The sequence below is a fragment of the Melanotaenia boesemani genome, chromosome 4 (genome assembly GCF_017639745.1).
Source record: "Melanotaenia boesemani isolate fMelBoe1 chromosome 4, fMelBoe1.pri, whole genome shotgun sequence".
NCBI lineage: Eukaryota > Metazoa > Chordata > Actinopteri > Atheriniformes > Melanotaeniidae > Melanotaenia > Melanotaenia boesemani.
This window is the reverse complement of record NC_055685.1, coordinates 30,963,922-30,984,755: the sequence shown is the minus strand read 5'-3', so window position 1 is coordinate 30,984,755 and position 20,834 is coordinate 30,963,922. Positions and strand designations below refer to the sequence as shown.

The 20,834-nt window shown below is 37.6% G+C and overlaps 2 protein-coding genes across 3 annotated transcripts; both read left to right on the top strand.

Annotated features, from left to right (window-relative positions):
• Positions 1-733: 733 nt before the first annotated feature.
• LOC121639022 (calcium homeostasis modulator protein 1) lies at positions 734-8,064 on the top strand. Its single transcript, XM_041984172.1, has 3 exons — positions 734-848; positions 1,532-2,110; positions 7,279-8,064. The coding sequence occupies exons 2-3, from the start codon at positions 1,565-1,567 to the stop codon at positions 7,789-7,791; spliced, it is 1,059 nt and encodes a 352-aa protein (XP_041840106.1). The 5' UTR covers positions 734-848; positions 1,532-1,564; the 3' UTR covers positions 7,792-8,064.
• A 3,027-nt stretch (positions 8,065-11,091) lies between these two features.
• On the top strand, positions 11,092-20,769 carry zgc:175214 (uncharacterized protein LOC557610 homolog). 2 transcript variants are annotated; one of them, XM_041984181.1, is made up of 8 exons: positions 11,093-11,752; positions 11,980-12,047; positions 12,154-12,341; positions 13,733-13,886; positions 16,137-16,179; positions 16,603-16,644; positions 18,171-18,253; positions 19,899-20,769. In XM_041984181.1, the coding sequence occupies exons 3-8, from the start codon at positions 12,317-12,319 to the stop codon at positions 20,017-20,019; spliced, it is 468 nt and encodes a 155-aa protein (XP_041840115.1). In that variant the 5' UTR covers positions 11,093-11,752; positions 11,980-12,047; positions 12,154-12,316; the 3' UTR covers positions 20,020-20,769. The 2 variants fall into 2 exon arrangements, with proteins under 2 accessions (XP_041840117.1, XP_041840115.1); XM_041984183.1 differs by lacking the exon at positions 11,980-12,047 and having other exon boundaries at positions 11,092-11,752.
• The last annotated feature ends 65 nt before the right edge of the window (positions 20,770-20,834 follow it).

Genomic DNA, 20,834 nt, shown 5'->3' with positions numbered 1-20,834 from the left:
TCCTGAATTTTTGACAGCATATTCATAAAATCCTGAACCACTGAAATTGTTTTAAGTTATACAGTTTTATGACTTAACAATGAGGATTAGGTTAAAGGCTGCATACTTTTGTTCAAACAAAAACTAAGTGTAGTAAGTGTAGTAACCCCTGCCTTTTATCCTCCTGTGGGTTTCTAACTGGTTTGTCAAGCTCTGTGTCATTCTGTGGGTCCAGGTGTGTTCAAAGGGCTTTGCTAAATAATCCAATCCCTCTGGGATTAAATAATGGTATCATTTTGCATGTGATAAACTATTGTGTTGATTGATTTATTTCCAGTTTAGTGGAAATGCATTCACCCTTCACCTCTCTGACAGAAACCAAATTTTCCAGCCAGTGCCACAGAAATTTGAATGGCGGATTCAAGCTCGGACAACCCAAACTTTGCATGTTTGGATTGTCCGAGCTACACACGAACAATACCTCGGTGATCACGTTGGATTAAGACAAAAACAAATGACTTTCATTTAATCTTAGAAAATAATTGCATTCATGTGAAGTGTGGAGAGGCAGAATGGAAACTATGCGTTTTCTTAGTATGTAACAGGTTTACATTTAACACAGTAAGAGTTGAAGGAGAATCTTTTGTTCAGTCACACTAATGTAGGTGCCTGTAAAGGGAGGGGCACAATGACAGATGCTTGGGTTGACTTGGAATATCACCAGAGAGTTCGAGAATCATTTTACAGTCGGCTACAGTGCAGGGATACAGGGATACAGTGTTTGCCATGTCTATACACAACTGCAACTTTATTATTTTATGATTTTTCTGTTTTCATTTTTATCTGCTTATCTACACTTAAGTAAAAAGGTAAGTTTGTGATTTTGTTTTCAGATCAATGACTATAAAATCCTAACTTTGTATTGTTATCTGTACATGATAATGAGAATTTAAGTGTTTTTGATCGTCGCTGCTGTCGCGCTCAAACCTCCTACGTCCAAAACTCTTATTTTTAAAGAAATGAATAAAACTGTATGGTTTTTGTAATAATATACATAATGTCATCAAACTTGGTATTGTATTTTACATCATAAATCTTTGGTTAAATATTTGTAAAACTACAGACAGGCATAAAGGGTGACCAATAGTACTGATTTATGAAGGAAACTGCCAAGTCTGTCATCATCTGGAAATGTCCCACAGAGTATCTTGGCCGGAGTATCTTTTTTTTGTTTGTTTGTTTTAATCCCTTACTAAGTCAGTTAATGGTTTTATTAACAGCTTGGGAACCAGATATTTTACAAACAGCAGTCCGAGTGTTTCTCCTAAACATGAGTATTATTGATTACCAAGAATTATTAAAGCTATTACTAATGATCCCGTTCAGGTTCTCTTTTAAAAAAGTGATTTCTAGTATATTAAAATTTAACACAAGCAAAGACTTAAAAAAATGCTGCTTCTCACTGTTTGTGTAATAACACAAGATTTAGGGTGCTGTGTAGCCTCCCTTCCATTTTTACTCTCATCTTTTTTCTACCTGTGCTTCTTCTCAGATTTAATAAGCATCTGAACCAACACATCACAAGATGGATAAGTTTCGTATGATGTTCCAGTTTCTCCAATCCAATCAGGAGTCTTTTATGAATGGTATCTGTGGGATTATGGCACTAGCGAGTGCCCAGATGTACTCTGCCTTTGAGTTCAGCTGCCCCTGTATGCCAGAATATAATTACACCTATGGGATCGGCCTGCTTATTGTTCCTCCTATATGGTTCTTTTTGTTAGGTTTTGTATTGAACAATAATGTGTCTGTACTAGCTGAGGAGTGGAAAAGACCAACTGGGAAACGAACGAAGGATCCAGCAGTCCTGCGCTACATGTTCTGCTCAATCACACAGAGATCCTTGATTGCACCTGCAGTGTGGGTGTCTGTCACTCTCATGGATGGGAAGAGCTTCCTCTGTGCTTTCAGCGTCAGTTTGGATATTGATAAGTTTGTAAATCACAGCCTTATTTCAGAGTTGTCGGAGACAGAGAAGATTAAACTACTGGCAAAGATTCCTTGCAAAGACCTGTTTGAGCATCATGACGTAAGAGTGGCAGCGTCAAGATACATCAAGTGTATATCACAGGCAAGTGAATATGTCTTTTTATATTCCTGTTTGTTGAAGGTCTTATATACATATATATATATGCCTTGCATGACAGCTTCCGCCATCAGTGTGTGAATGTGTGTGAATGTATAATGGATACACAATGTAAAGTGCTTTGGGTGCCTTGAAAAGCGCTATATAAATCTAATCCATTTAATATATATATATATATATATGTATATATATATATATATATATATATATATATATATATACATATATATATACGTCCCTCAGGAGCTGACCTTGTTCAGCCCAAAAGTTTGTGATCATGCAGATTGAGAAGGTTGGTTTTATTTTATATTGTCCAGAAAAACTAATTACAAATATATATTCTTATCTAAGGTCAAGATGTGCTAACGTAGGCATTCGCCAAAATAATCAAAGTCATTGTCCACACACTTGCCAGTGTACTACATTTGTTACTGAAGGATTCCACCATGGGGTGCAACAGTAAGCTCAGACTACAGAACTTCTGGATTTGCATGACATTAAATATATTTCATTTAGTGGCCTTGAATGCCATCAGCTGTCCCACATATGTCACCCTTTCTGCATTGGCCTTCTTAACATGTGTGTGTAATGTAAGTCGCTTTGGTAAAAGCGTCTGCTAAATGACTGTAGAATAGAATAGAATAGAATAGAATAGAATAGAATAGAATAGAACATGGATACAAAAATGATGTGAAGATCCCTGCAGAACATAAGTGGGACAGCTGATGGCATTCAAGGCCACTAAATGAAATACACTGAATATCTGGTCACATTTCCTTCCACACTTCCTCTACCCTCATGTAGCATCTTAGCTATGTGTAGCTTTATTTTTAAGGAAATGCACAATAAGTGCTCCAAACAAAAATAGGATACACAAATGGGAGTCAAGTAGGATGCAAATACCTAACAGAAATTCTGTCATTTTTCTGGAATTTGACAAGCTCATTTTAACATAAACCAAAAACTAACCTCGTTTATTGTCTTAAAATGTATACTTTATATTCTGCAAATTCTGAAGATCTGCACAGTCTGAGTTTGCTTGTGTGTCCCCTTGTGTAATCCTTTGGATACAAGTGTAGTTCGTAAGAAAGTATTTGAACTAAGAGACAGCTCTTGTGAGTGCAAGGTTAAAAAGTAAGTCTATAAGATGAGCAAAGACCAATGTGGTCAGTGTTGGAGACGCTTTGCAGGAAGACCACCATTTTCCTCACTGCCACAATATACACATGCTTGATGCAGGTCTACTCAGTTTAATCTTATTGGGGCCACGGTCCTGCAGATTTTAAGTTTCCGTGCTCCAACACACCTGGCTCAAATTAATGAGCCATTGTGCAGAACTTCATAGGCTGTAAAATCCATTTAACTTGAGCCAGGTGTGTTGGAGCAGGGAACCATTTAAAACCTGCAGGACTGAGGTGCTCGTAGGAGCAAATCGAATAGCTCGTACTTAATGTACAATCCATTAATGGGAAGTTCTGGCAAGATTTACCAATATAAAAGTATAAATAAGACTGCATGCATGTCTGCAGAGTCCAAGTCTAGTGTGTGTTTTTCTTAACCTTCTTCACTGGAAAAACGTCCCACTACAGAAGGAAAATATTTTCAAAAGCAAACATTTTACAAATTGATGATAGAGTTCCCAAATCTCATCATGCTAGCTTGCTGTAGGCTTTTTAGTGAATGGAAAAAAACTGTTGTTAATGTGAAAAATCAACCAAAATAATACAACAATGCTGATGTAAGTTCTTGTTGTCTAAATGATGAATTAAATTAAATGAAAAGTACTTTATATATCCCAGAGGGAAATTTCCATGATGGGGGGTAAATGATGGTTATGTAGCATAACTGAAATATTCCAGCACTGGGGAGGATTAATCAAATATGCCCATTTACTAAAGATCTCTTGAAATATATCTACTTTGCATTAGTGTTTAATTTGCTGCTACTTATAATTTTCCCCACTCCACAGATTACATGAGAAAAAAAATCAACTTTCTTTTCTTGTACATTTTTCTGAAAGATTTAGTCATTGCACACATTAAGATTTTAAACAGAATAAATTAACGTTTTTTGTTGTTTAACCATAAGACTTTAAAAATCAAAGTAGCGCTCCAGTTCTCACAGAAAGCAGCTCCGCCAGCAAAAGATGATAACCTGTAAAATCTCACTTGGTTTAATTTCTATTGATGTACAATAATTTGGTGTCTCCTGAAAAATCACATTTTTAACACTGAAAACTTATTTGTCAGCCAGAGCTTTGTTTTATCTTTGGCTTCTACTATTAATCATCTCATGACTCCTCAGCTTTATCTGTATCCCTTTATGTAAATGCTCTATATAAAGTAGGTTAAACCAGTTCTACCTACTGCCTGGCTACCTGGCTGTCAGTTCATCCTTGAAAGAAAAGTTCATTTGGTTTCCTTTGCTTTATTGCCACATTGGTTATATTTAACCAAACCGGTCTTGGTTACTCATTAAAGCAGCACCACTAAACTTTGGCAGATTTTCTCTCTCAAAGCCTTAAGGGGCCCTAAGGTAAATTTGTTTTTTGGGGACCACCACAGTAACACTGATACTCCACTATCACTAGTGCTTGATACTTTCATACACATTTAAAATAACACACACATTCATTTGCAGGATTTGTGGTTGGCTTACATCATACCAGTATGGTTTTGCTTTTAATAGGGTAGCAAATTCAGAAATATTGCCTACTATTAATTTTTTGTTTTTCTTGATATATGTTTAGAGATATATGAGTGTGGCTTACTGAACTTGCATTTGGAAGTAAAGGAAAACATCAACAGATATTTAATGTAAATACGTTACCCAGTTTTATTAGTGCAAAACATGAAATATTCCACAATGAAATGGCTTAACAGCCCTGCTGATTTATCCTTGACTTTTTACTGAAAGCACTCAGGGTTTTTTATTGAACTGCTAGCAGCTAGTATTAGACAGGATACATCAATTTCTGATTATTCTATTAACTGGTCTAAGACAACTGTTTTACCCATTAGCCACGATTTCCAGGATATCCCCAATATTACACTACAGTCAGTAAATATTAGACACTTAGGAATAAACATTTATCCCAGGCTGTCAGAACTAACAAAGCTATATTATGTTCAGCTTTTAAAAACAGTTGAGGATGATGTCATCCAGTGTATTTTTATCCATATCACTCATGGGAAGAGTTGCCACTATAAAAATGATCATTCTGCCTAAAGTCAATTGTCTGTTTTCAGTGGTTCGCATCACCACCTGGGTCAAGTCATTGGACATCTTCATTTTTTTCTCTGGAAAGATAAATCACTAGGTATAAGTTAAAACTTTAGAGAAGGCTAAAACAGAGGTGGTTTAGATGTACCCAATTTCCATTACTATTTTTAAGTCAACAGGCTACAGTATGTCTCAGAATGGCTTAAATCTAGCCATCTAAATGATCCATGGCTCCATGCAGACCAAACACTGTGTGATGATCTGGTAATCGCTGACCAGCCATTTATTAGCTCAGCTGTTAAAGCCATAAATGTTTTAAAAGCATCAACATCAGTTCCTCTCTGACTGTCTGGTGGGAATTTCTTAAAGGTCCCATATTATGCAAAATTCCATTTCTAAAGGTTTTCTTACAGTCATATGTGTCCTCATAGTCTGTGTATGAGGCCCCAAAATGAGAAAATTCTGTCTCCTCTCTCACTTTCTTGCTCCACTTTTTAGCGGATGTGTGCTCAAATGGGTGAGTCTGAGATCTTTCCTTTTGTGACCTCACAAAGGGAAATAACCACTGCCACTGGTAGTGGATACAGCCACTGACCTGCCGTCCCGGCTAGTTGAGTCTGCCCTCAAACAGCGGGTGCCAGCGAAAGCTAGATCTTCTACCAGAGAGGGGTGTGGACAGGCACAACTCATGAAGGTTCAGACACAGAAACAGCCCGTTCTCAGGACAGCCACATTTGGAATGTCTGAAATTAAGGACCAAGGCCGTATTTTGGGTAATACACTTTGAAAACAATGTTGTTGGACCTCAGACACCCATATGAAATTGTTGAAAACTGTATATTATGGGACCTTTAAAATAACTCAGTCCTCACTTATTCCATGTAAGCTTACGCCCACCTGCAAAAACTCTGAGATCCTGCAAAATAATAATAAAAATGAAAATTTAAAAATTCACTTTACAACAGATGATAAAGCCTTACTCCCAACTTTAAAATGAGAAAAAGACAAACCCATATGTTTTAACAAGAACATTTGGTCACAAATTTGTTAAAAATTTTTAAAAATTAATGTTTACAATTACATAACATTACAAATACATAACAAAATTCTCCACAGAACTCATTATACAGGATAGACGATGTTCAGGATGGGTCTTGCACAATCAAACATCTCACATTGCATTAACACACCCGATGATTGTATGCGTGCTTTGTAGTCTTTTACACCTGTTCTGAGGTTTTGGTTTCAGGTATGTGAGAACCTGTCAACATGGCTTAAATGTATGCACACACCTTATACACACACATACATTTTGCTGTTGTGGTTGTTCATACTGTTTTGTTGTTCATAATTTTCACAGTGTGCCCCTGCAGGTGCTCCTGATGATTGTCTAGATGTTTTCTGTTTCTCTGCAGGTGTTGCAGTTGGTTGTCCTAGTTTTTCTGTTTATATATTTTTATATATATATATATATATATATATATATATATATATATATATATATATATATATATATATATATATATATATATATATATATATATAAATATAAATGTTGTGAAATGCAGTTTCTTAACCTTGGTATGCTGCAGGGCAAAAATAGGTTCAAGAACTGTCAGAATGAATGTCAGTGTGGCAAAAGAGAAAAGAAACATACTGTTATTTAAAGTACATCTCTTAAAAAGTGAAGTCTGCTGAGACTCTTGGTGAGCTATAAAACTGATGCTGCAAAATGTATTTTGATATCTGACAAGATGGTTTTAACTTCTATGTCAGTGAGATCACTGACAGACTCAAGACTTGCAAAATTTTCAATGCCTGTCAATGAGCCTTTATTCTGTTCTTATTATTTCCACTGTGGAGTAATATTTTGCCTTGTGGCATTTTCTCTGTAATAATAATAATAATAACTATTATTATTATTTTTACAGGCATGCGGGTGGATGTTTTTGCTCATGATGACCTTCACTGCTTTTCTGGTCCGAGCTATTCGACCATGCTTTACTCAAGCGGCCTTCCTCAAAACCAAGTACTGGTCTCATTATATTGACATTGAACGCAAGATGTTCGATGAAACCTGTAAGGAGCACGCTAAGAGCTTTGCTAAAGTTTGCATCCACCAGTACTTTGAGAACATCAGTGGAGAGATGCGAAGCATCCATCACCATGGCTCCAGCAAGGATGACAGTGACGATGACGATGAAAACAAGAAGAAAAGTGATGAAGAAAAGCTCCTGGGTATCAGAGCCAAAGATGACATGAACAAGGTTTTGTGGAACTGGCATGCCTGTAAGCCAGCTTTGGCTCTGAGAAAGGACCAAACTGATGGAGAATACAGTGACAAACTGAACGGAAATATAACCGGAGGAGTAAATGGGTTTGCACAGGGACACACCCGTGATGTGGAAAAAAAGCAATGGGCAGTGTACTACAGTAAGGTCTGAAGAGTTCAAAGGCAAAGGACAGACTGGCAAGACAGCTGTCAGATAATCACTGTGTTTCAGAGCTGCAGCAATTCTTTTATTCCAGAAAGGTTTTTTAAATATATATTTTTAGAACCTGTTAGTTAGAAATATAGCTTTGTATTCTCATCCAGTTTTGTTTTTATTTCAATGCACAGATCATTTTCAGAATAAATATTAGAAGTGCAAAATGTACAGTCATATTAAAATGTGTACAATCTCTTGACAACAGGTGTAGAATAAAAGAGCTCTACAAATCCCTAAGGAAAAAGGTTGTATGTCCATAAGGCTGATCTGATTTATTCAGTTATAAATTCTTCTTATGAGTTTAAGTTTATATATATAAATGACTAGACTTGATTTAGATTAAAACATTCCAGCAGGTGTATGGGGTGCTTCGGTGGTGCCTTGGCAGGTCATGCACCTTTGGATTTTTCTAACGTGCTGTATGCTGCGTGAGCACACTCACAAAAAATATGAAGAGCTAGAAAGAAAAGTTTAAGGGTTAAATTCTTGGTCTGTTGCTTTTAAATGTTGTTGCTTGAAGTTCAGCTTTTCAAGCAGAAGTGTAGGTACAGCCAATCAAATGTCATGTGTCTAATCTTTTGATCAGTTCCTACAAATGCTACTATTCAGTCATGTGACTTTTGCAAACCCACATATAAAGTGGTGGTCAAATCGAAATGGCTAATATTACCAGTACAAGGCAGATGCTGAATGTCTGAGTATTTTCACAATACAGATGCAAGTTCACATACTGGATAACTTTAAAAAGCTGATCAATATGGTGGCATTTGTCACCCAGGAAAGATGTATGCTTTGAACTGGGGAAATGGCTGTCAGTCCTAGTTTGAGAACTTCTATTTGTCCAAGCAGATGAAAGCATGCAAATGCTTGGAAGCCTACAACTTCTTCATGTGTGGATGACAGCAGGATTGAGACCCTTGTTGACTAGTTAAAGTTAAATGCAGAATTTAATCACAAAATAGCAGAAACTAACCAAGAGGCATCCTAACCAAATGAAATAAGGGATTTACAAAACTTTAAAGAAGTAATAAAATCCATGGCTTACTTTCCCTTTTTAATGTCTTCACTTAAAAAGCAGACGTAAAGTCAAACACAATTTGATTGAATGAATGCTAAACATATCATAAACACAAGGCATCAAGGCAATGAACAACACGTTCATGGCAAATGCTCCAGGTTGACCATCACCTGCTCCAGGCAGTGAGGCGGGTGTGATGTCACATGAATACAAGCAATTCCAAACACACCTGCTGTTCTGGAGAAATAAGTTGTGTGTGCTTGTTTTTGTAAATGACATTTGCTGCTTTATACACTTTTCTACTTTCTTGAATACTACTGAAATGTTAAAAAGCATGTAGCATTTATACTGACTTAAAAAAGGTCATAAATATGAAGCCAGAAGCTTCGTCTGTCATTCTTGATTTTTAAAGTTGCTTCTTCAAAGTGGATCAAACATTTCTGTTCTCAAATATAATAATAATAATAATAATCCTATAGGCTGTACTTGCATTTTTTACATGACTGTAGTTCGACTGGTATCATTTTAAAGTACATGGTACAGAGTGAAAGGGGAAAAATAGACTAAAAAATTGATTCAGATAAAGTCAGTTTTTGATCAAATCCTCATGAATTGTGGTTGTGGCTCTACATGAGACTCAGCTTGACAAAACCTGACGTTTGTAAATTCAAGCTGATTGTAAAGCACTACTGCAGCACACTGGAGAGCTCTCGGTGATATCACTAATACATGTTTGTGTTGCTCTCATGTTCAGGGCAGTCAGAAATATTCCCAGAGTATGAAATACAAAGTGAAACATGGGCTATATGAAGAGAAAGAACTGAAGCTACTTCAACCCGTGACCCCTCTATTTACAACAAAACTGTGTGAGACAAGACCTAACCTTTCACAAATGAAAAGCTGAATTCATTTCCAATAAAAGTCAATCTTGCTTTTTGTCTGGTTGACGGGTCGTTTGATAATGATGGCTATCTTATCTCATATTGCTGTGCAACAAAACACATTAATGAGTCAGTTTCCTGTTCTGAACAGAAAACTGAGTCAGGCCTATGTGGAGCCAAGGATTTATGCAAAAACAAAAGGTTGTGGCAGCCAAAGCATTTACAAGTCACAATGAAAACAAGGGCAACATTTGCATCTCATTTGCCCAGTCCCTGTTTTTGATCAGTGACTCCCTGGCAAAAAAATAAAAGTAACTAATAAAAATGTGTACGTATATATATATATATATATATATATATATATATATATATATATATATATATATATAGTCAACAAGGTGGATTTCCCTTTTACTCTGTGCAGCTGAATGTTTACATGATGTGACACAGTGTTGTTTACTTAAAATCATATTTCACAAGAGGGTGTGCGTTACCAGAACCACTACCCCTCTCATGCCAACGACAGCACAGCCCTGAGCTGACAACAACACAGTGTGTTTAATTTCACAGCCTCTGGACCCCCAGCAATGTATGCAGAGTATCAAATCCTGTTTTTATGCTTATACATCTGTGCAGTCCATCCAGCTGTTAAGAGTAATGTCATTACTACAACATGGACGTGGGGGATGAAAATGGCATGTATCCCATTGAAGTCTCCCCCTCCCTCCCCTCTGCCCTTGGGGATTAGTGGAGGAGCACTCCCCGTTGACCGTCTCACAGTTTGCCCAGTAGCCCAGCAGCTGTTCTCCTCCTCGGTGAATTGGCAGGCAGGGCTGTTGGTGTGGGGGTGGGTGTGCATGCAACGTCTTTGTCTTTATTCTTTACTGGTCTCTCCCGATTTTCTCTCCCTATTTCTTTAAATTCACGTTTTATTATGTCATACTCTTGGTCTTTCTAAGTGTGATGTTATTCTAATGCAGATCCAGCCGTGCAACCGTTTAAATACAATCTGTGTATCAGTGGTGTGTCAGTGTAAGCAGGAAGTGGTGCATACAGTGGCGTGATTTTGTCTTTTCCTGACCTCCATTTCACACAAATGGCTTTGTTTTGGTTGTCAGGACATCAGCCATGCGCATATTACTGGCCTCCCTTGACTTTGCTGCAAGTGTCTCTTGTCTCCCTCTCACATATACATGCACAGGAGTGTGCGCATTCAGACACATACACATCAGCATGCTTGCAGGCGCCCTATTCGCCAGTGCCTGGCTCATTCTGCCTTCCTCCTGCCTACAGATTGGAGGACACAGGCAGCGAGGGAGGGCTGAGAGAGAGGAGAGTTGCGAGGCAAAACGGGTGGTCACATGAGCAGAGATCTGTTTACAAACCCAAGGCAGAGCAGAGCGAGGAGAGGAAGGGAAAGGCAAATTGTAGGCTCTCTCTGAGCACCATTATGGATTGAAAGAAGAAGAGGGGAAGCCTGCCATGACAAAGCCAGATGGAGGTGTGAGAGGCTGAATGCGACGCACTTAAACACGCTTTGCACACACACTCCGCCTTTGTCTCAGATTTTTTTTTTTCTCAATCGAAGCAGCAGATGGTTAGAGGGAGAGTAGGATCCCCCCACCCCCCTACGCACACACATATCTGCTGACTGACACACAAACACTCAAGCAAACCCAGCTAGAGGACTGCTGTTGACTGCATGGAGCTCTCTTCACTTTGTTTGGGCTTAAAGGGAAGCACGTCTTTGCCTTTTAGACTGAAGAGGAATATCAACTGCAAGATCAGAGGAGTGGAGGAGGTGGAGACAACAGAGGAGACGAGAGGGGGTGAGACTTGTGAAAATCCTCTGTTAAAAAAGCAGCTTTAGGAGGAATACAAAGCGCAGATTATTGTTGGATAATTACCTTCATTGGGGGATGACTATCATTGTGAACACTGGATGTCATTGAAACTGGTGAAGGGACGGCACTGCAGAAGCAAAGTGGAGTCAAAGAGGCCCTTTTCTGCTGGAAATGTGAGTATTTCCTGTTAGCAAGCTACTTGTTTACAATATCGCGACTGAGTGAGATTCAGTTTTTTACATTTACAAACCCTCAGCTACAATATGCTGTGAGGCCTCTGAAAAAACAAGCATTTCCACTCAACATTATGCCTTTCTTTCTTTCTTTCTTTCTTTCTTTCTTTCTTTCTTTCTTTCTCCTTCTCTCTTCTGTGATGACATCATTCTCTCTTGGACTCCAGAAGCACACAAGGTCTCCAGTCCTGGTCCAGACCCCCTATCCCAAATCTCCCAATATTAACACAGAGGGGTAATCCAGATTTAAAAATGCTGGGCAGCACAGACTGCTGAGCCAACAAAACCACAACCTCCTTAGGATTTCTGGAATCTGAAAATCTTGATGACTGTTTTTGCAGGAGCCACCGTAGCCCAACAAAATAGCCATCCAGCTCAGGGTAACTGAACCCAGGCTACAAAACAGGTTCAGTGTCCGAGGCTTCAGCCCACCAGTTTGGCTTGTCTCCAGCCTTCTCCTGACTGGGCCCGAATTCACTGCTGCTGATTTGGGAGTCAAATTTCATGCAACCATTCCAATGGTGTAACGGTAAGTGAGCAGATTTCACTGCTGTTTTCCAAACACATGAGAGGTGGAAGGGCTTTCTGAACCCAGCTAGTGGTCAGAGTTGAGGCCTCAGTTGATGTTAGTGAGGTAAAAGCACCAAGAAAACTGAATTAAACTTTTTGACAGTAATGATAACTAAATATATTTTACCTTCTAAACTGTTTTTTATTTAATTCCTTTTGTGTGCCTACCCCACATAAAAAAAACTTGCCTAGTAACTCTATCTCCCATAAGTTGGTCTCCCCTTTACTGCCCCTGACTGCTTGTAAATCCCCCAACCCCAAACCACATCAAATTATCTAGCCCATGCCCCCCACAGTGTGCAAGCTGTACCCATTCACTCAATCTAAAGAGACTCCCATGGTCATTTAGAGGCTGGCAGAGAGCACCCTCTGTGTAAATTAATAAGTGCGCATGTGGCCAGTGGAAGTGGACCTTCCTCTGCTATTGTTTTAACAAATGGTCTTTGTCCCCAGAGTTCATTCTGCTTAATAACCCCCCACCCCCTGCAACAAATTTGGACATTTCTACCGTACCACACAGACACTACACAGACTTACCCTTCCATCCCCCAGTGCTGTTAACACACACACACACACACTGACACTCTGCAGAGTCTGTGGAACAGATGGTGGTGTGACGGAAGTGGTGTCTGTCCTTCATGTTTGTCTTGTTCACAGCCAATTAACGCAAAATCCTACGAGCATCTCAGTTGCCACCACAGTGGCAGTCACAGGTCCCCAGACACACCTGCAGCCAAGCAATTATTACATTTAAGTTCTCACATAATACACAATCCTGTTGGTAAAACTGCATTCATTATATATTCAGTTTTGTACCTTCAGGCACCCACAGACTCAAAGCTGGTGGCTCTAGATTATTACGGTGGCATTACAAGTCTACATTGTCTGATCACTTATAAGCAATAATCTCTTTTCACTGCATAATCACAATTTAATGTTTGTTTAAATAATTATGAAACACTTTGTCATTTAAAAAAAAAGAAGTTTCCGCTGCTTACAATTACACAGCAGTTGTCTATACAAAGTGAACCCTGGACAGCCTGATGTTTATGCTACTGGAGCAGACTTGAATTAACTACTGTAAATCATAGATAAGATAGCATATTGCTTTTTTTCCAACAGCCTCCCACTCTGAAGATATTGAGGCTCATAAACTGTAAACTAGTTTAAAATGTGCACACCTTTAAAAGCAAAAAGAATTTATATTTTCCCATCCTTGAAATCTTTCCAGAGCTGGGATTGGCCATTCAAAGAAGAAAATGATTAGTTATTATAATGTATAAATAAGGAATTTGTGAGTTTTACACCACAAGGTGACAAATGTATGTATTTGCTCACTCTTTCTGGCAGGATGCCTTTGTGGTTTGGGTTCTCAACGGTCTGAACACTACTGCAGCATGACGTCTGACATCTATCAACTTCCACTCAATGTGTATGTCATTGTGCTGGGCATCGGCCTTTTCGTCTTCATGCTCAGCCTCATCTTCTGCTGCTACCTTTTCAGGTAGGTGGAGCAGCTTTCGGAGAAAGATGGAGACTCAAGTATTTAGAGATTCTTTGCCGCTTTGATCAAGCAATGCAACCAAACGTGATACTGCAGAGTAAAACTGATTCATATCTAAGCTGTCATCGCTTCTCAGTGTGATGGTGAAAGCATCACCCTTGCACCAAATCTATGCATTGTTGCCCTGCAGACCTGCTAAAGTCACAAGAAGAAGTTTGTAACCGCTAAGCAGAAAACTACAGACCCATATCATTACACCCATAAGTAGATAATATTAGATGACAAATTATTTGCTTTCACAAAGAGCTTCATTTGGAAAAGTGCTGTTTCTGAACTGCAAAACAGTCTGTTTGTATATCAGATTTTGTCCTAAGCAACACCTTTTTAATCAACAATAGATCAAATAGCAGCGTTTTTATGTGGAAAAACAAAAATTGTAATAGTTTGGATTTATGGCCACATCTTCGCTGCTTTGGTTTCACTCACTGCTCCCGTCGGTGTTGATTTCAGATGCAGCAGACAGCTGTTGTCAGAAAAACCCTCTAAAAGCCACCTGTCCAGCACTAAACTGCGGACAAAGTTAGCAACTAGTTTCCTGACTGTCCAGATAGATCAAAACAGAGCTAAATAAACATTTAAACTTCATTTAACAGCTAACGCTGCAAATGTTGGTTAATATGTTGATCACATGATTACATAGAGTGTATTAAACACTGTATATAAAGTGGACATAAACACTGATCTTATCTAACAATTTGTGAAGCTAGATTTTGAAGCCTAGAAGTGAGCATGCAGTTATCATCATGATAACTTGACCTTTTTGGAAATGGCTGATCTTTGGATAGAAGGGTGCGGCTGGGAAATGATACTTGAAACCTGACTAGACATAAAGACCTTTGGTGGGAGTGTTGTGCAAGCACAATCACACTGAACTGGCGTTAGATAAAAACTAAGTTATTATTATTATGATTATTATTATTATTAGTAGTAGAAGTAGTAGTAGTAGTAGTAGTATTTTAAGTTTATTTGATTCCTTTTAAATTAAACTTCCCAGTGTTTTCCTTTTAATTATTTCCTTTTAATTATTGGGATCCTCCACGCTGGGGACTTAGCCTGCTCGGTCTGCAGGTTCGCTGCTGTAGTTGGTCACCGATTCGTTAGTAAAGGGCCATATTTAGTTGATATTTAGTTGTTACTGTTGTGTAAAGCACTTTGTCCTGCTCTTATGTATGAAAAGTGCTATATTAATAAAATTTTGATTGATTGATTGAAGATAGACATTTGACAGCTTCTCTCACCTTTGTTGTATTTAAACACTTTAATAGATTCAGCTTTTTAGCAGGTAGTAAAACAGAATTGATGGTAAGTCCCAACAATCCCACAGCAATTTCTCCAGAAGTTGTATAGTCTGAGATCTAACTTCTTCTCAGGAATGTAATTCTTTTTAAAACTGACATACAGTGATTGGATTGAGCCAATTAGACCATAATAACTTGTTAGAAATAATAAAAAATAAAATAAAATAAAATAAGGACTTGGTATTTCTTGAGAAAAGTTAATGAATTATTAATAGGAGTTTATTGGAGCTTAAGGATGTTTTAGCCCAGCACCTAGTGGCTATCAGCGGTATTACACTTTAAAGCTCCTCCACCTTGGCTTCATGTCTCAGACCCGATGCCATCATTTATCTCTTATATATTTATATACAGATGGTTTTAAAATGTATGAATTAAAAAAAAAAGTAAACACCATATGTAAAAGACTCAAACTGACAATGACACAGTGATGTGACTTCTATTGTGAACGGTATCGTAGTGGCACATCCAGGAAATTTTTAATGGAACGGCTGACTACAATGTTAGCAGGGTCATTGTTAACTTTGGTTGGAATCGGTGTATGAAATACAGAATAAAGAATATTATACAAGACAGGAAGTTTTTTAAATGATCTTTTTTAAGGGAAACAGAGGTAATCCACCAAACCTTCAATCCCCACCTCTCGTACTGTGCAGCCATGTATATAACAACAAATACATCTATAACATTTGTGGTCACCATCCATCATTGATTCATGAAATAGTTATAATATATGCATTTCATATATTTAATATATGAATATCTGAACATATGAATATTAAAACAGCTCATGTTCTGTTGAGTCCTTTTCGTGCCATGATGGCAACCAGTGACCTATGATACAGTTATGTTTGCTGTGCAGACTGCAGTTTTCTTCTCTCTGTGTCCCTCTCAGGTTGAAACAGCAAGGAACGAGGGAGCAGTTCAGCTATAATGAGGTATGTCTCTGCAGTATCTGCCACTGTGGGTAAATATGTAACACAAGCTTCTGAGGCTTGTTATAAATACTAGTAGCATCTCATGCTGTTATCGTCAATTGTGAAACTTAACACCACCTTTTATAGATGACCTTGACATTTATCCACAATTCATTGGTTTTAAAACGTTAATCCAGTTTGTAGTGAACAGGTAGTAGGGTGTGACATGAGCTATGTACATGGTTGTTTTAACTATGCAAAAAACAAAAAAATGCATACCGCTTTTGCATATGTTTTTTAAGGCAATCACATAAGGACAGTGAATCCAGCTGAAGTGTTTGTTCTACTCTGCGGCTTTTCTGCTATGGTGACTGACAGGAATAAGAAGAGCTTTAATAACACACCAACAACTGCATTTTCTCTCCTCACTTTTCCTTACTGTAGGTGGTGTTGAAGGGAGCAAGCAAGAAACTAAGCCTTCTTGGAGTAAGTCACTCTTTCTGCTAAAGCAAACGAAGGCAGCTGTACACATTTAATGTTACTGACAGTGTTTCCACATTAGATCAGATTATCCACTCTTAGATGGGAGGGTTCTAATTAACCCAGTTTGTCCTTTTGAAAGTTATTCAAAGGCTAAACTAAACACACTCCGAGTGAAGATGACTTGCAAATATCTTTTGAATGGCTGTATGAGAGTGCTTGCAGAATGTAGGACTCCAGGAATAACCACACTCATTCAAAATGCATTAACAAAAGATCTTTTTTTCTGGTGTCTCTAAAAAAGACTGCATATTTAATTTATTTATTTATTTTGTTTACTGGACACAGAGGGACATTTTTCTTTAAATTCACTGTCCAATTGCTGCTATGCTGGTTGGAAAGACAGCCAAAGCCTACTTTATGACCACTGGCATATCTGTGCTTTAGGGCTGAATTACATTACTGTGAAAATGATGCTACAAACGACAGCTGTGGTGAGATATGATTCAGTTCAATGAAGAAAAAAGCAGAAGTGGAAGCAGTAACCTGATCCTATGCTGAACTAAAAGCATTTGTGTTACGATCTAGAAATTTTCACCTAAAAATTGTACACCTAAAAGTCTTACCTTTGATTTTTCTCTTTTTATTTTTCCCTACCACAAGTAAAAGTACTTGTAGTGCAAAATTATATATATATATATATATATATATATATATATATATATATATATGTGTGTGTGTGTGCGTGTGTGTGTGTATGTATGATGCAGTGAGGATTCACTTAGTTTTTTAAACATTGCTTCTTCATTTTTGATTAGTTCTTGTTAAATAAATTATCTTTGTGTATATGATGTTAAAATGTAGTTGTCTTTTTATCTAATCTATGTCCGAGAGGAGCGATTACTGCAATGATTTATTTTTTAACTCCACAATCTCATTTTCACGTGACGAGAAATCTGCATTTTCTTGAAATAATGCCATGCTGCAGCTGGTTACCCTTAAAGCTTTTCTTGAGATAACTTTGATCAAGATAAGCTCAAAAAAAAGCAAACACCTTTTCATTCTATTCATTTTAAAGTTTATTTCAAACATGTTCTTTCATGTACAATATTTACGTCTTCACATTTCATGCCTGAAAAGGAGTAGGTAAAAGTATAAGCTTATATATACACTACACTGTAACACTCCAACTCTATTACACAACTCAAATTTCCTACTTTACAAAAAAAAACAAAAACAAAAATAAAACAAAAAACAATGTACACACTTCCCACCCTCCCAAGATATTTATAAACAAATGAAACCTAATTTAATAGATGATTGTTGAAATTGGTCAGAATTTAAGCTCCCAAGCTTGTGCATTAGCAAACCTTAAATAAGTGAAATATATGTGAATAAAAATATGAAGCAGTTAAAAATTGTAAACGCTCAAATAAAGTATAAGTGACTCAGACTTGTAAGTAAATATGTAAAGTAAGTTTTCAACTGAGAAAAGCTCATCTTAACTAATGTTTTGATTTCTGTTCATACAGCAAACCTGCGCTGTTTGTCTGGAAGAATTCAGGACCCGAGATGAACTTGGAGTGTGTCCATGTTCACATGCATTTCACAAGAAGTGAGTGCTATGAAGTTTTAACTTTCACAAATTTTTACTTTAGACTTTGTGCTATGCAGGTGGTGGTAGTATTATTATTATTATTATTATTATTATTATTATTATTATTACTTACTTACACAAAAAAGAAACATACTTTAAATGCTAAAAAGTTAAACTACGAAGTTAGCTTAACTTCTTAAATGTTGCAGGTTGCTATTTCTGCACCCATTCAAAATACTTTGGCCATAAACTATTATTTTCAAAAAAATCTTTCTAGAATATTTTTTTATGTTACTCAACCTTATCAAGTTTATCAAAGGCCTCATATTGCACTAATATACTAATTCAGATTTTTTTCAGAGGTGTTTAATGAACATAGTTTTTGCAAACTTTAACATCTTCAGCCTGAAACATTACCTTTTAGTTCATATCTATTTACAGTCAACACAAAAGGACCCCCGCCCCCTAAAAAAGCATAATGCTGCTGTTTGCTCTGTAAGTAAATCAGAGTAGTAAACAAACAACAAAAAAACTTTTGTTTGTTAATCCTTTTCGCTTGATGTTGTACACCAAGTGGTCAAAGAAAGATGAAATGATAAATTCTTAAAGACAAATGTGCTGAAATCAGAAAGTGTAGTAGTAGTGGTAGATACTGTGTACAATTACTATTACCATTCCAAGATGGAGATACTTTCACCCCTGCAGTCTTAAATGTGGACATTTTTCCAGTGGAAAATGTTCATTATCAAGGTTAATCATAAGACATAAAAGTGAAATTTATGGCTCACACTAGACATTTCTGTCCTCATACTCACATTAATCCCTTTTATTAAGAGTTACTAAATTCTTTATTATACCGATGTGGCAGCTGTAGCTCAGGAGGAAGAGCAGTCGTCCATCAACCAGAAAGTCGGTGGATCGATTCCAGGCTTCCCCTGTCTTCATGCTGAAGTGTCCTTATGCAAAACACTAAACCCCAGTTGCTTCCACACATGTAATTTAAAGCGTTTCGAGTTGTCAACATGACTGGAAAAGCGCTACATAAGTACAGTTCATTTACCATTAATATATATTTACATAAATCCCCTTTATCAAAGAATTACTAGCAGTCTTCCAAACAAGAGGATGTTCCAATGCATCCTATCCCAATAGAGATAATAGAAGTTATATTGTTCCTTTCCAATGGATTTGGAGAATCTGATCAGTTCTTGTAATGGCTGCTGCTTTGATACTTCAAGGTCCCCCAATTTCCCCCAGTGTGGAGCCTTCCTAAGGGGGGAAAAAAACAAAACAAGAGGACATAGAAAAACTTTATTGTCCATTGGAGAGCAGTGGAAGTCTTCAGTCTTCAGCTGATTCCCGTGATTTAAGAGCTGGAGACAGAAATGTTAGTATATTACTGTACACCATGAAGCAGAAAAGTGAACCACAAATGGTATTTCAGTTCAGGACCAGTGTCTTCTGCTGGAAAGAAAAAAGGTCTTTGGTCTTTGTAACTTAACTCTAAATGTTCTGAAAAGCTAGAAAACTTAATAAAATTTAAAAAATTGAAGTTTTGAAGGCTTGTAAAAATTGTATAAATTACTATGTTTCCAGTTCTTAACCATACAAGCTATTAAACTATAAAAATAAGCTGACTGCATCTATTTATTTGTCCTATTAGGTGCCTGCTTAAGTGGCTTGAGATCCGCAGTGTGTGCCCCATGTGTAACAAACCAATCCTGCGGCTCCACAACGATGCTCCCCAAGGTGCTGAGGGTCCCATGGACCCAGAAGAGGTGTGAGATAGCTGGGGAGGATAAAATTTGACTCCCCCCCTTTCAGAAAACACACATTAAATACACTAAAGATGATGAACAATGATCATCTCAAAAGAAATGTTGATAATGATCCAAGTGGCAGCGTTGCCGACGACCTTTCAGCAATATGCCTTGATGGGAATCGAATATTGATAGCGCCAACATGGTCTAGTCGGACCTGAAAGTGAGAGACTGGATGAGTAGGATCTTCCCATTAAAATGTTCCCAGTTCTACTTCCATGTTGCACTGCTCACCAGGAAAAAAAAACAAAACAAAAAGACTGGAAAAGCAGCCACATTAGAGAGCTGAGTATCATCGTCACCAGATGACTAGTGCAGCACTGCCAGAGACAAACATCACCAGAGGCTTGGAGGGGGAGGACATTAGAAAACAGGATCGGAATGGATACCTCTATTATCTCAGGGGTGTTACCAAACAGCCAGCACAAACCATTTCAATAATCTTATAACCCAGTGCCACACATGCATCCTCAATACTGCCAACATAGGTGAAATACTCGGGCAGCCGGTGGCAGCCAGAACTCCTGACTGAAACGACGACCAGCTGGAATACAACCATGATTTAAGTAGACAATATTGTTACAGATTGTGTCCCAGGCCCTTCTCCTTTTTAAAAAAAGAGACTAATAGAAAACTAGTCTTGCCTGTATGTATTGTATGTAAACGTCTCCCTATACATTATTTTGTATTTTAAATAAAGTGTCATGTAATGTATTATATTAGTATTGGATTTTTTTTAACAAGTGTTTACGGGAATTCTTGGAAGAATCTTAGAGGAA